This window comes from Asparagus officinalis, chromosome 5 (genome assembly GCF_001876935.1).
Source record: "Asparagus officinalis chromosome 5, Aspof.V1, whole genome shotgun sequence".
Taxonomy (NCBI): domain Eukaryota; kingdom Viridiplantae; phylum Streptophyta; class Magnoliopsida; order Asparagales; family Asparagaceae; genus Asparagus; species Asparagus officinalis.
In genome coordinates this window covers 108,403,962-108,420,115 of record NC_033798.1, presented here as the reverse complement: position 1 = coordinate 108,420,115, position 16,154 = coordinate 108,403,962, and the positions used below count along the sequence as shown (strand labels likewise).

The 16,154-nt window shown below is 35.5% G+C and overlaps 1 protein-coding gene across 5 annotated transcripts in view; it reads left to right on the top strand.

The window, feature by feature from the left end:
- LOC109840603 (MMS19 nucleotide excision repair protein homolog) overlaps positions 1–11,501 on the top strand; it is a 28,481-nt gene extending 16,980 nt beyond the window's left edge. For 3 of the 5 annotated variants that reach the window (XM_020409316.1, XM_020409319.1, XM_020409321.1), the window contains exons 17-21: positions 494–570; positions 9,465–9,545; positions 9,666–9,745; positions 9,826–9,928; positions 11,154–11,501. In XM_020409316.1, coding sequence (XP_020264905.1) covers positions 494–570; positions 9,465–9,545; positions 9,666–9,745; positions 9,826–9,859 — 272 coding nt within the window. In that variant the 3' untranslated portion in view covers positions 9,860–9,928; positions 11,154–11,501. Of the gene's footprint in view, positions 1–493; positions 571–9,464; positions 9,546–9,665; positions 9,746–9,825; positions 9,929–11,153 lie in introns of those variants that run through there. The other 2 variants (XM_020409317.1, XM_020409320.1) reach the window with 2 other exon arrangements.

Sequence of the window (16,154 nt, the reverse complement as noted above, 5' to 3'; positions counted from 1 at the left end):
GAAACCAAGGTTTTTCACTTAGAAACTACAAGACTGGATACCCTGACATGAATTAGCGCATGCTTGATGTTTAGCAGATTGGCAAGGGGAAGGATCCTAGGAAATGTAGCTTTCTAATGTTGGGAAACACTTAGTCGTTTATCTTTCCATGTTAATTTTTGTTCTTTCTAGTTCCATTACTCTTACAATCTTTTGATGCCTAACCTGTGTTCAAAGTAAACTATACCATTACAATTTTTTTTGAAATTGCGAAAACAGACACATGCTCTATTTGTTTTCTTCCATAAATACTACTGACGTTTGCAGTCCATCTCTTAGTTATTAAGAGCGGAATATATGTTCTTTTAATCACTATCAAAACAATATCAGTTTACTAATTATCGAGTGTGAAACAAATGAAGTTGTCAGCCAAGATCTTCAAGTGATGAATGCTAATTTAATTGCATTGCCATCATAATTTTTTCTTCTGTTATTTGTTTGTCTCTGAATGCAGGGAAGGAAGCTATTGTAGAGAATGCTCATACTATTATAAATCACCTCATTCGACTGGTTTCTTATCCTCATATGATGGTAACAGGCTTTTAAAAATTCATTCATTTATTGATATTGAAGAGTTTCAAGTTGATTTGGTTTCCTCTAACTTCTGCTCATATATAACAAAGTTTCTTTTTAAGGCCAATCTAATGAAAAACCATGCAAACTTTTGTTGGAAAAATGTAATGCGGAACATGTAGTGGACAGTCTCTCGCATAACGGTATTGTTCCTTAAAATAACACATCATCACTTGCGAGGCTTTTGGCTTTACTTGGCTGGGATCTAGCATTATGTTTAAACCTGGAACTGATTTGTCATTTTGCGTACGCTGCCTACTTTCAAGATCTAGAACAATAATCTTTTTCCTTCTCACTTGTTCTTGAGAAACCACTTTTTTTTTTAATTTTATCTCATATGCCCTTCAGCAAAGTTTATACTAGTGTTGCACTAAAGATGTGTCAGAGCTTTGTTATGTTGTCACCTTACTAAATGCTGTTGATTTCTCATTGTTAGACCCTAGAGGGGGGTGATTAGGGTCTTATGCTAATCTAATCCGATTTTATGCCAATTAAAACTTAATTAACAAGTTATCATAGTAAATATGAAATACAACAATGTATATGAGCTAGGATAAGTAATATGAACAACAATATATATCCTAACAAAGAGATATAGGCAATGTATGTGCAAGGATATGTAAACTACACAAGGATAAACAATCTAAACAAGATAGTGGATGATATAGAAATGAGCAATGCACAATGACGATATAAGATATGAACATAAATATGAATGAACGCCAAAGCACACTCAAACAATCAATATGATCACGGAGTTCGGACCTTCCGTCCTACGTCTCCGCTCCCCACTCCCGGGGAGAAATCCACTAACACAATCCGGTTTGGAAGCCGGAACTTCTTCTACACACTCGGTTTTCTAGCTAACCAAAAACTCTACAACTCATACTATGTAATCACACTCTACACCCACTAAGTGTTGGACCTAGCCGTGTCTCCCTCAAATGCTCAGTTACAACCTCTCTCTAGGCACGTCAACCGACGCCACTCCTCTTGGGACGATTCCCGACTCTCACCACACACTCCTCACTCGGTGTACAAGTGTATTACAAAGTGATTCTCATGATAAGCACAAATTAACAAATGATTGTTCTCTCTAACAAGGTGAGAACTCAATTAAGCTCACTCTCAATGTCACAAACCCATAACCCTAAATTATACTATTAATGTAAATACTAGGGGTGAGCACGGTTCGGTTCGGGTCGGTTTTTACTAAATTTGAACAACCGAACCGAACCACCTATAATTCAAAACCGAACCGAACCATTGCAAATCGGTTCGGTGCGGTTCGGTTCGGTTTGTTCGGTTCTAACTTCATCAAGTATAACTTCACTTCAATTTATCTTTTATATATTCTTATTACCCTATGCTAGCATGTATTTATTTTTTAACTTCACTTCAATTTATTATTCTTGCTCATGTATGTATACTGTTTTTAAGTGAAGTAACTTGTCCTTTTGGATTAAATACTAGACTCTGACGTTGTAATTTTTAGTAACGGACTTGCTTTGTCCTTGGGTAAACGATAGGTTTGAAGGCAAGGGAATATATTCGGTTGGTTCGGGTCGGGTCGGTTTAATAAATTTGTCAACCCGCGAACCCGACTCTTACTCATAAAACGCCGTCTTTTCGGGTCGGTTGCGGCGTCGGTTCGCTTGGTTTTTTTCGGTTTGAACCGAACTTGGCTCACTCCCGTAGTACATACAATAAGCTCAATAAGTTGTGTGTGAACAAAGAGTATCAATAAAACAATTAAACTAAACTCAAATATAAATCTAAGCTATATGAAATTATAACAAAATAAATAAATTGGCTAGATGAGTTTAGAAAGCACTTCTCTAATCAAGATGCGAGAGATGGAGATTTGAGGCGCCAAACAAGAAGATAATCCTCCTCACTTGTAAAGCTTAACGTTGCTTTAAACTAAAACCCTTAAACAACTTAAACAACTTAAACTCTTTTTAAAATCCTTGTTTATAAAACTCTTTTAAAACATTCTTAGATGCCTGAAAAGAATAGCAATTGGGCTAATTTATACCCACTCAAGATCTCAACAAAAACCCCCAACAAAAATGCAAAACAGTCCCGCAAAAGACAGCTGCAGAAAAATAGTCGTTAGTGTCTAACGGATCTATTGTCGGTGCGACGGACACCCGAAACGTTCGGTCGACCGACAGAAAGAATTCGGTTCGGACGACGGAAAATCCGGTCGACGCGCGGGAGCAGGCTGAAAAACAAAGAAACAAGCAGAGACTTCGCGGTCGACCCGTGCGGTCGCCGATGGAGCTCTTTCGTGATCTCGGAGCGCGGTCGACCGACAGCTATCTGTCAGCCCAGTGAACTTTTGACCTCAGGTTCGGTCGACCGGTGCGGTCGACCGAAAACTGATATGAAAACTGTTTATCTGATTTTGAAATGCTGTTTAAAAATATCAAATAAATTCCAAAAAATGTAAAACTTTGGGGAATGATTGTAGACATGATAATAAACATGCTACAATGACTGGTTTCGAAAAAGGACTTCCCAAATGAAAAATATCATCATTTTACAAAATAGTCCAAAACACGAAAATGTAAACATGTGAATTTTGACATTTTGGCTAAACTAACTTTTGAAACTTTACAAAATGATTTTATAGACTTGAAGAAAGATGTAAACTATTGTTATGAAGTCTATAAACAATGAATGTAGTATTTTATCAAAATACACATATAATGCACTAAAAACATGATTTTATTTAACTAACTAAAATTGATATTGATGAAATCATATATATGCATATGAGTATGAAACAAAAATATGTTTTCTAATTATATTCAATTGTTTTATAGTATAACTTAAAAACTATCAAACCAAAACATATATGTATATATATAACTATATATATACAAAAACCAAAATGTGTATGTGTGTATATGATTGAGCTTAAAGTACTAACACACATAATATAAATTCCTAAACTAAATTACCCAAGTTTGATTGGTCTTTAATATGCTTGACTTGGTAATCTCGCGGATGAAACTTGAACTTGATCTTTAACTTTGAATTGCAAGGCTTCACCGACATTCCGCCAACCTCCATTTGATATGAACGTTAAGGCTTGATTCCATCCATCCTCCAACAACGTTGTTTGTCAACAAAATATAGGAATGCACAAACACTAGACAAACAACATTAGTAATAAATTGTTTGTTAAACATCATCAAAACAAGAAGGCCAACAATCTCCCCCTTTTTGATGATGACAAATAATTTACAAAAAGGAATATATGCATGAAGGAAATGAACATATACAAGATAATACACATGCATATAAACAAGGAATTGTATACTAAATAATTTACAAAAAGGAATATATGCATGAAGGAAATGAACATATACAAGATAATACACATGCATATAAACAAGGAATTGTATACTCACAAAATTTTTCCCCCTTTGACAACATCAAAAAGGGGACAAAAAGAATAAGAGAGCGAAAGCTCCCCCTATCAATAAGCATAGGTGAGTATCAAACAAGTATAGGGATTGCTCCCCCTATCAAAAAGCCATATAGGATATAAGCAATAAAAGATCATGGCATAACATGTGAGTAAGCATAAAAAATATGCTAACAATCACTCACATTCAAACAAGATATGAGAACACATAAATATATCAAGATGAACATATTGTCTCATATCATAAACGCCAATGTATAAAATAGATTTATGAAATCAAAAGAAGAGAAACATGAGAATCATGTAAAAAAGTTTTCAAATGAAAACAAGTCAACCAATTGAAATCATAAGTCAAAGTTTAAATCCAAAACCGATGTTTGATCAATCAAGAAATTTGATCAAACCACATATGGAATACATTATAAGGTACAAATAGATGATCCATAAGCACAAACACATAAATATCATCATATAAGTGAAATATAATGAATTTAAAGCAATAATTCAAAACAAAATCTTTGATAAAAGAATTTTAAGAGAGACAACAATATATCAAGCTCTTAAGCAAAACAAAATCTTTGATAAAAGAATTTCAAGAGAGGCAACAATATATCAAGCTCTTAAGCAAAACAAAATCTTTGATAAAAGAATTTCAAGAGAGGCAACAATATATCAAGCTCTTAAGCAAAACAAAATCTTTGATAAAAGAATTTCAAGAGAGGCAACAATATATCAAGTTTGGTACCCAAGAACTCTTGGTACCAAAAGATTTAGGGACATGACCCCTATCATTTAAGCTCAAAACCTTAGGGTTATGAACCCTCTTAGGTATATGTGGTGCACTAACATGGTCAAAACAATATTCATTCAAATGACCCTTCCGATTGCAATTTGTGCAATGAAAGAGATCCATTTGTTTTTGTGGACCATTAGCTCGTGCACGGGAATCATTTGCAAATAAAGATTTTCTTTTAAAATTATTTTGCAAATGAGAAACATTCTTAAACAATGGTCTATTTGGAACATATTGCAATTTAGAAGCTTTTTGTATATCAAAACAAAATTTAGCAAGATGTCCAAACCTACCACAAACATCACATTTAAAAACATGTGGTCTATTGGAAGCATTTGTCAAATGAGATTTTTTTTTCAAATCAAAGCAATATTTGGCCAAATGATCAAAACGATCACAATAATCACACTTGAACACACTAGCATGCTTATGATGAACTTTGTGAGAATGAGCATGTGAATGTGTAAGTGTACAAGATGAAGAAGCTATATGAGATGCACAAGGAACATTTGAATTCTTATGTTTGTGTGCATCATAACAAAACTTAGCTAAATGACCTTGACGGACGCAAATAGAACACTTATAAGTTTTGCTATACATGTGTGCATAATGAGTGGATGATTTTGATTTAGTCTTGGCACACATGTCCATAAGCCTCTTATGATTATTAATGCATATTTTCAAAGTTGAATCTAAAGATGAAATACTATTTTTCATAAGATTCAAATCTTCATTTTTAGGCACATATGCATTTTTAGAAGTAGAACATAAATAGTTATTTATAAAAGAAGCTGTATCATTCTTTATGTTCTCTACTTCTAACATGGCATCAATCTTAGCATGAGATAAGCTAGCAATAGATGAGATCAAATTTTTATTTTTCAAATTTAATAAGTCATTGCTTTCTCTAAGCATAGTATTTTCATTTTCAATGACATCAAATTTGGACACTAGCTTCTCATGATCGGATTTTAAAACATCATGCTTGTTTTTTAAATCATTAAAATCATTTTGTAATTTGTTAAAGGCATGTAATAATTTTTCACTAACACAAACAAGTTCATCACTAGATAAATCATTAATAGATTCGAACTCGCAAACCTTACTAGGGCTATCGCCTAGTGTACGTGTGCATGACGCTCCACATGAGCTTGAAGCCGGATCCGCCAAAACTTGTTGGATCGCCTCCAAGTCCCCTTGATGCGCTTCAATTAATTTCCATAAGGTGTAAGCACTATCAACATGAACAAACTTGTTAGACATAGATGAGTTAAAAACATTTAGTAAATATTCTAACAAAATGTTGTTCATAGTAAACATACGATGATCATTTTTATTCCACTTGGATTTCTCCATAGTGGGCACAATATAGGCATCATCTATAATTTCCCATAAATCAAAGTGTTTAGATTGAACAAAAAGTTTAAATCTAACACACCATTGGGCATAAGGGAAATTATCTAACCTAGGAGCAATATTAATGGCATAACCTAAACCATGCATATCCATAATATAAAAGGCAAGCAAGATACAAATAAAGCTCAAAATTAGATTAGCACAATAAGCTAACTTGGATCTTTAACTCAAGGCGATTAGACCTTAAATCAAAGAGCACCAAGCTCTGATACCAATTGTTAGACCCTAGAGGGGGGGTGATTAGGGTCTTATGCTAATCTAATCCGATTAAATGCCAATTAAAATTAATTAACAAGTTATATTCTTGCAAGATAGATATACAATAGTTATAAGCAAGAATAAGCAATATACACAAAGTGATATATCCTATATGATGAAATATATGCAAGGATATATAAACAACACAAGGGTAAAAAATCTAAACAAGATAGTGGATGAAATAAATAATGAGCTAATGACAATGGCGATATAAGATATGAACATAAATATAAATGAACGCCAAAGCACACTCAAACACACTATATGATCACGGAGTTCGGACCTTCCGTCCTACGTCTCCGCTCCCCACTCCCGGGGAGAAATCCACTAACACAATCCGGTTTGGAAGCCGGAACTTCTTCTACACACTCGGTTTTCTAGCTAACCGAAAACTCTACAACTCACACTCTTGCAATCACACTCTACACCCACTAAGTGTTGGACCTAGCCGTGTCTCCCTCAAGTGCTCGGTTACAACCTCTCCCTAGGCACGTCAACCGACGCCACTCCTCTTGGGACGATCCCCGACTCTCACCACACACTCCTCACTCGGTGTACAAGAGTATTACAAAGTGATTTAACAATTAAGCACAATATAGCAAATGATTGTTCTCTCTAACAAGGTGAGAACTCAATTAGGCTCAACTCAATGTCACACTATCCCACAACCCAATTATATAATGTATGCAAATACAATAAGCTCAATGGTTGTGTTATAATCAAAATAATAAATTGCTAGATGAGTTTAGAAACACTTCTCTAGATCAAGATGGAGAGATGGAGATTTGAGGCCCAAACAAGAAGATAATCTTCTCCACTTGTAAAAGCTAAACTTGCTTTAAACTAAACCCTTAAACAAGCTTAAACAAGCTTAAACTCTTTTTAAAACCCTTGTTTAAAAACTCTTTTAAAACATTCTTAGATGCCTGAAAAGAGATCAGCAATTGGGTATTTATACCCACTCAAGATCTTAATAAAAATCTCAAACAAAATGACAAAACAGTCCCCAGAAAACAACTCAGAAAAATAGCCGTTAGTGTCTAACGGATCTATTGTCGGTCGACCGACAGAACGTTCGGTCGACCGAAAGAAAGAATTCGGTCGACCGACGGAAAATCCGGTCGACCGCGAAGACCTCGCTTGAGCCAGGTCATGAAAAACAAAAACGAAGTAGAGACTTCGTCGGTTCGATCGGTGCGGTCGACGATGGGAGCTTTCGGTCGAGCCGGATCGGTCGCCGACCAGAGCTGCTATGTCGCACAGGAGCAAGGAGAACTCAGGTTCGGTCGACCGGTTCGGTGCGACCGAAAACTACATATTCAAGAAAACTGGTTTTGCCTGATTTTAAAATGCTGGTTTAAAAATATCAAATAAATTTTCAAAAAATGTAAAGACTTTAGGGAAGTGAAGGTAGACATGATAATAAACATGCTACAACGGACTGGTTTCGAAAAAGGGAAAAAGCTTCGCCAAATGAAAAATATTATCATATTTGCAAAAATAGTCCAAAAACACGAAAATGTAACATTGAATTTTGAGCATTTTGGCTAAACCAAACTTTGAAAGCTTTACAAAATGAATTTTATAGACTTGGAAGAAAGATGTAAACTAATTTGTTATGAAGTCTATAAAACAATGAATGTAGTATTTTATCAAAATAACATAGAGATGCCACTAAAACATGATTTCATTTAAAGCTAACTAAAATTGATATTGAATGAATCATGATATTATGCATATGAGAGTATGAAGCAAAAATATGTTTTCTAATTATATTCAATTGTCTTCATAGTAAACTTGAAACTATGCAACCAAAAACATATATGTAATACTATATAAGTATATATATACAAAACAAACGTGTATGTTGTGTATATGATTGAGCTTAAAGTACTAACTTAATTTCTAACAACTAAATTACCCAAGCTTGATCTTGATCTTCAATAAGCTTGACTTGGTAATCTCCGCGGATGAAGCTTGAACTTGATCTTTAACTTTGAATTGCAAGGCTTCACCGACATTCCGTCAACCTCCATTTGATATGAACGTTAAGGCTCGATTCCATCCATCCTCCAACAACGTTGTTTGTCTACAAAACATAGGAATGCACAAACACTAGACAAACAACATTAGTAATAAATTGTTTGTTAAACATCATCAAAACAAGAAGGCCAACACTCATTACTACATTAGCACATTTACTCTACCCATAAGCAAAATTGTAAAATCACTAACCTTTAACGTGCCTTGGACCCAATTGCTGCACAAACATTATCCTTACTAACCATCTTTCTGTGTGCCTACATATGATGGATGCATGAATATGTGTGCATGTGTTTGTGGATGTAGGGCTAAATATGCTCAAATGGATGCAGCCTACATGTGTACATACATCTTTACATTGTTGTTTACATGTGTTTGTGCATGCGTTAATTTGCATGTTTGCATGTGTACTTAGTTTTCTATGTTTTATCAGAATTACAAAATATTATGAAGTCTCTATATGGAAATAGTGTCGTAACTGCTGTAATTATTTATGCTGAAAATCTTAAAAGAAACTGGGAAGTATATAGAGATCTAGACCTTGATCTTCACAGAAGGTGGTAAATCTGTGTTCTCCATGTTTCATAGGATTCGTTTGTTTGAGGAAACTAAATAATTTAAGTTAGTTAGATTCGGAAATACTAGATTTTGCTTTTTCCTGAATGCAAAGAGCATAGTAGCATTCTGCACGAGAATCGTCTTGACTAAATACCAGTGGAATTTGTCTCGACTGAAATGCTTGTAAAGAGTGAAACCATGCACAAATGAACACTTGCAGTTTTTTACTTTTCTTTTACTTCTGATTGAATATTCGCCATTTTGAACGATTTCTCTGTCGACAAATTTTCATTGAGGTGTCACTATAAATCTGAAGTTCTTGGAATCTTTTGTGGTATGCCTTAGCTTGTACGGGAAACAGCAATTCAATGTCTTACAGCAATGTCATCACTTCCTCACACAAGGATTTATCCCATGAGACCGCAGGTGGGATTGGTTTGGTGAAATATTCATTTTTCCCCCATCATGTTCATAATGAACAAATTTTCTATTTAGGATCGCGTGGCTTAGAGTCAAAACTTATTCCTTTTTATAATTTCATGTTAGGTCCTAAGAGCTTTAGTGATGTCCCTTGATGATCCGAAAAGACATGTTCGTCAAGAGGCTGTTAGATGTCGTCAAGCATGGTATGGAGATATATTTCTTGTAGAATAAATGCAAATAAATGGATACAGTGTTTTCACATCAGATACTCTTATCAATGCAGGGCATCAATAGCTTCAAGAAGTCTTCATTTTTGAGAATAGTGGAATTTAATATTACAATTCAATCAGAGAGGCATATTTGATGTTATGAGTTCTATCATCCAGGTATTGTTTTGATTAGCTGCTTTAGTAAGTCTAATGTAATATAATGCAATTTATAGTCTCCAATTTCCCAGTGATCTTTACTAATTCAAATCTCCTGTCCTTGAGAAGCCAAGAGTGGATAAATCAACTGTTATAGATGCATTGTTGAAAACGTTGTCATATTCTTTATTGAACTAATTATGTTTTCTATGAGATGACTGTAAGAATCATTGTGTAATCTTTCATCTTTGTCAAACAGGCTAATAATATACTTTATCACATGCATATCTTTTAGATAACTTAGCAGCATAGACAACCTTTATTGTTTTGAAACTCCCTCACTTGTAAGTCATTTTCATTTGTTGCAAGTCAGTTATGAGTTCTTCAAGGATAAATGATGAGACACTGAAAATAAGTTATGGTATTAGTTATGCTGCTCAAACAGGCTGAGCCTATTTGTTTTCCCACTCCTTTTTAAGTTTAAAAAATGCTACATGTTTGCTAACCTTTAATGACTAGTTTGAACGCGGGAACCCTATAAATTCTGTGTCCTGATTTTTCCCGACTTCTTCAATAGAACTTGATCGGAGGAAGTATTTTCACAATGTTCTCAACGACAACACTAGATGGGTATAAGAACAATTCTATTTCTATACACGTCAGTCACTTTTTTTACGTCTATAATGCTGTATTGTCCACCTATTAAGAAAGAACAAGAAGCTAGCAAAATAATTAGAAGGCTGTGCAACGCTGAACAGTTCTTATTCATTGGAAAACCAACAAAATGATTTTGTAGAGCTGCTGCTATTGCTGTCACACAGAGAAATCTCCAACTCCTGTCGTGGAATGTAGTGGTATTTGTCTTTGTGATAAATACAGCTGTCTTTGCTTTGCACATTTAGCTCGATGTTTTGATTCAATTTAAAAACGTTAATACATATCTTTCTGTGATATTTCTGGACATATACTTGTGCCTCAACTGAGAAACTGTTTACAATTATCCTAGTCCTAACATTCTTGCACCAACAAGTAACATCCCCATAGTTAAATTCATGGAAAATATCATTCATTGAATCTATATCACATATGCAACACCTAATTGACACATACATCTTCCTCTATCCTTTCATGGAGAGTGACAAAATATTGTATCAAGCTTTCTATGGCCGTCGTCTTTGATTTTTTTTGTTTTTTAAGTCTGATTAATGATACATGTTCTCATGTTATATTTTTGATGGGTCGTCAGTACCTGGATGTATGTATAGTGTTATATCACTGTTTGGCAAATGGTTTGTCATGCTGATCTCAATGGAACCAGGCGGCTACTTAGAACCAGTGCTACTACTTGGAGCGATCTGGATGCAGAATAGAAGAGCACAAGCAGAGCTGGAGGATTCAGAAATTAGGAAATGCAGTTGGTGTACATCGTTGTACGAGGATATTTATTTGTACTATGGGAAGCACAATGTTGCGCACTTCCAATGTTTAATGTATATTAATGTTATGGATGTGTACATATGTTTTTGAGAACAATACTGCAATATATTTAAGTCCAATAATTGTTCAATGAGTTTGAATCTAGACTCGTTTCAGACAAAATTTATCCAGGCAACAATCTTGCAAGTTCGAAACTTTATGCTGAGGAGAGTGTTTTGTGTTCCCTCCATGCCAGTAGTTATTTGTGTAGCAGTTTTGAGCAGGTATATCCTTTCAAATAAAAATGCAGGAGGCGAAATTCTCTCTCAAAATGTTAATGCTGACCTCACACGTCACGAATTACGTAATTTTTGTGCAATTTCCCCCATCAATAGACATCTGACAGTTTGACGCCTATCGTATTAAACATTTCATTTTGAGGTTATTACTAAAAAAGTTACATTTTCGCAAATTATAACGGGTAGGTAATAATACTTTAATAAAGTGAAGTGTAACAATTATTTAGATGGGAAGAAAAACTCTTTGTTCATAAATCAACTAGGTTATCTACGTTCCCAATAAGAGAATACATTTGATCATATATGAAAAAGGCTCATTAGGCAGATAACTGAGATAAGACCTAGAGAATTACTGCAAATTGTACGCAATGCAACTTCTTTTACTTGACAATAATAATCTAGAGGACAAATTTTCAAAACCAACCTATTTGGACTTTTATTCCCCAAAAAAGACCCGTTTCACATTTATTTAGAGAAACCGACCTGGTTTCAGCCTCAGCGCTGAAACCAGGTCGGTTTTTGAAAAAAACTCTCCGAAACTTCACGGGAGTTGAACTCCCGTGAAGTTTTTTGAACTACGAAACTTCACGGGAGTTCAACTCCCGTGAAGTTTCTGAGAGTTTTTTTTCAAAAACCGACCTGGTTTTAGCACTGAGGCTGAAACCAGGTCGGTTTTTGCAATTATTTTTGAATGGGGTCGTTTTTTGGGAATAAAAGTCCAAATAGGTTGGTTTAGAAAATTTGTCCATAAGCAAGAGGGCGCATTTCAAGTGACATTCAGTTTGCATGAATTATATAAGTTATAAGTTCAAATCAGCGATGATATTCGCTTGATTGCAATTAATCAGCTGACATATTTCATTAGAAGCTCCTTAGGAAAAAGAAAGAAATAAAAAAAAGAAAAGGAAAAAAAACAATAGCTATTCGTCAATCTTTTCCTAAAGCAAGATAATAACCATCAATATCATACAACATAATCAGTTAGTCAAATATTGGTATCATCATTTCCTCCTAAAATGTTTATGAGAATTATCAGTTCACAGAGTCAGAGTCCTTTGAACAGTCCACTTGAGTGAGATATGCACACAAAAAAAGTATATGTTAATAATGAATAATTTAACGTTAATTTCAAGCACCATTTATGCGTTGTGCTTCAGGTATTCCTTTTCAAGTTCCATTTGAATATTTGTACTACTTATGAGATAACAAATAGAAAAGATTATGCCAAAAACATATTAGGTAGATTAAGGGTCAGTTGCAAATGAGTCCCTCAAATCTATAGTTTTATTACAATTTCGTCCATCTTTTAGCTTTTCTGTTATTTTCTCTAACTATGGTTGGGTTAACCCTTAACCCAACATCTATAGTTACCTAAATACCCATTATAGTATATGTTTCCCTCTTAAAGCATCGTAATTTAGAGGATTATATAGAATTTAAAGGAAGTATCACCATAGAAAGAGCTCTGAAATGGGTTTGGGGCGCCCTTGACCGTTGCGGAAAAAAGAATTTTTTAGATTCATGTTTAGGATAAGCGGTTGTGGGTTTAAATCTGCTAAGATGCGGGTTGATGAGTTTTAAATGAATGTATAACGAGTAAACCCTCTCATTCTATTAAAGATGATATAACGTTCCCCTCAAAACTCACATTACTAAACCATAGGGATGAAATTGCAGGAGGCATTTAGATTTGAGGGACTAATAAGCAAATACTAAGACTTGAGGAACTAATTTGCAATTATGGATGATTTAAGGGACTAATATACACTTAATCCTTTAGATAACCTTGGACAAATTTTAAAACCAACCCTTTTTGAACTTTAATTTCAAAAATTAACCCATTTTATTTTTATTTAGCATTTTCGACCCAGTTTCAGCCAGCTAGCAGAAAATGGGCGGAAAATGCTAAATAAGTTGCAAAACCCATGAGGTTGTGAATCTCGTAAAGTTTAGCACGAAATTATGGAGGAAATTAGTCAAAACAATATTCACATGATTTCTAATCCCGTGAAGTTTTGTTTCATTAATAACTTCACGAGATTGATAATTTCATGGAGCTGTTGAGCTTGCCATCGTTCGAGGGTGACCGTGCATGAGGTCGATCGAAAGCCTGCAAACTTCACAGGATTTTGAATCCCGTGAAGTTTTGGGGTTGAATCATGAGAGAGTTCTAATTCGAGCTCTCTGCAAATTGACACCTGCAACATCACGGGATTCAAAATCCCGTGAAGTTGCAGAGTTAGATTGCAAGAGAGCTCCAATTTGAGCTCTCTACCAATTGACCCCTGCAACTTCATAGGATTCATAATCTACCAATTGACCCCTCCAATTGACCCTTGCAACTTCATCCAATTGGTCCCTGCAACTTCTACATGTTGACCCCTCCAATTGACCCCTGCAACTTCATGGGATTTAGAATCTACCAATTGACCTCTGCAACTTCATGGGATTCCATGAAGTTGCGGGACATGCAAAAGCATGTATGTTCATAGTGAATTTTCCTCCTCATTCACAACTTGTTGTATATACAAAATTTTGCAACAATATACACGAAATCCAACCACATACACGAAACTTCAACTGCATATATACACGAAATTCCAACCACATATATACATGAAAATTGATCCACACAAGCAACAATTTCGAACAATCTAACCAAATATATTCATGAGATTCAGAATCACAAAATAAACATCATATACCCCTTCGCCTAACTCTTCCGCCCCCCACCCCACCCCCATCCCCGTCCTCGATGTCATTGATCACGAGCCTTGATGATCTGTGTATCTGATTGTGTATGAGGCTGAGAAGTACCGGATCCATCATTACGCATTGTACTATGTGAAGTGTCGGCTCCATCATCACATGCCGTTCTAGAACCCGTCTTACGTTTTCGCTCGTGCACGTTTAGAAATTAGCGTGTTCTGTCCTCGCATCCTTCAAACTCGTCGACATGATTCCTATGAAACATATTCACTATTCTTTGCCTGATATTGTTGCAGACTGATATTGCTTTTGGATCCTGAATCTCGGCAATACTCTATTTATATTTCCCTCAATCTCATCAAATACACGAATCTACAATTTAATTAGTATATACACAGCTTAGCAAGCAGTATAATTACAAAAGAAGAATATTCTTTTTAATAAGTTTAAAAACTTACATAATCTCTCTCGATCGTGGCCCTAAGGATGTAAGTATCTAACGGTGGACGTGGCATGAATCCAGTTGCTGAGTGTAGGTCGCGTACTATCCATCTGCGTGTGATATCCTTATACTAATGCATATACTCGTTATAACTCACTGAATTTCTCTCATTCTCTATGAGATTCCACATATTATTCCATCTATTTATGTAGGGCTTATGGTATTGCCTCCAGTCCACATGATGTGATGTCATCCATCGTTGGTGAACTTTGGCCCAATAGAGGTCGGCGGCGGTGGAGAAATGTGATCGGAGCGAAAATGGTCGGAGCGTGTCAGGTCGAGATAAGAAACCGCGAGTCTCAGTGTGGGGGAGAGAGCGAGGAGGAGAGGGGGAAATGAGAAGAAAAAAGAGTAGAGAGAAGAGAGAAGAGAGAGAAGAGAGAGAGAGAGAGTAAGTATAAACGGTGTAGGTGAGGTGCGGTTGGCAACTTCACGTGACTTTGAATCCCATGAAGTTGTAGGACTCTCGACAGAGACTTCAAAGTCTCTGTTAGATCGCTTGCAACTTCACAGGATTCAGAATCCCGTAAAGCTACATGATTTGATACAACAGTTTCACATGATTCTAAATCCAGTAAAATTTGGCTCTTATCCATCCCTCGAGGGGTGCATGCTGTCGAGTGATGATGTGGACACAACTTTGTTAGCAAGCATTAATTTTGTGTTAAGGGGCTGTTTGGTTCGCTATTATAAGGGGTGGAAAACTCAGAAAACTCCTCCACGTCAGATTTTTAGCCCTCCACGTCAGCTTTTTTGTTTTCGTCCATTTCTTTGTGCCGCTTTGGTTCGCTCGAATGGAAGAGGGAAAACTCTGCTGAAATCGCCGCCAACTAAGATTTTTTCCCTCTCCGATTTCCTTCCCCAACCAAGTGAAATTGATGAAAACTCTGCCACGTCAGATTTTTTTCCTTCTCTGCTTTGTTTATAAAAGTTTTCCTTTTTTTTCTATGCGAACCAAACACAAGAAAAATAAATATATTGGTTTCCCACCATTTTTTATGTGCGAACCAAAGCAAAACAATCTATTTCTTGGAAAAGTTTGGAAAACTCAAAACTTGTGTTTCTTTACATGGAATTGCATTTCTCTATATCAAGAAAACGAACCAAACAGCCCCTAAACGTCATGCGATTCCCGGTCCCGTAAAACTTTTTCAATTTATTTAATATTTTCAACCCAGTGTCAGCTGGCTGAAACTTGGGGATTGGTTTTTGAAACCATCAAAGTTCAAAAAGAGTTGGTTTTGAAAATTTATCCATAACCATGCGAAGGCATTTTCCCCTCGCATCCGCACGTGGATCTAATCATATAAAACCCATACCC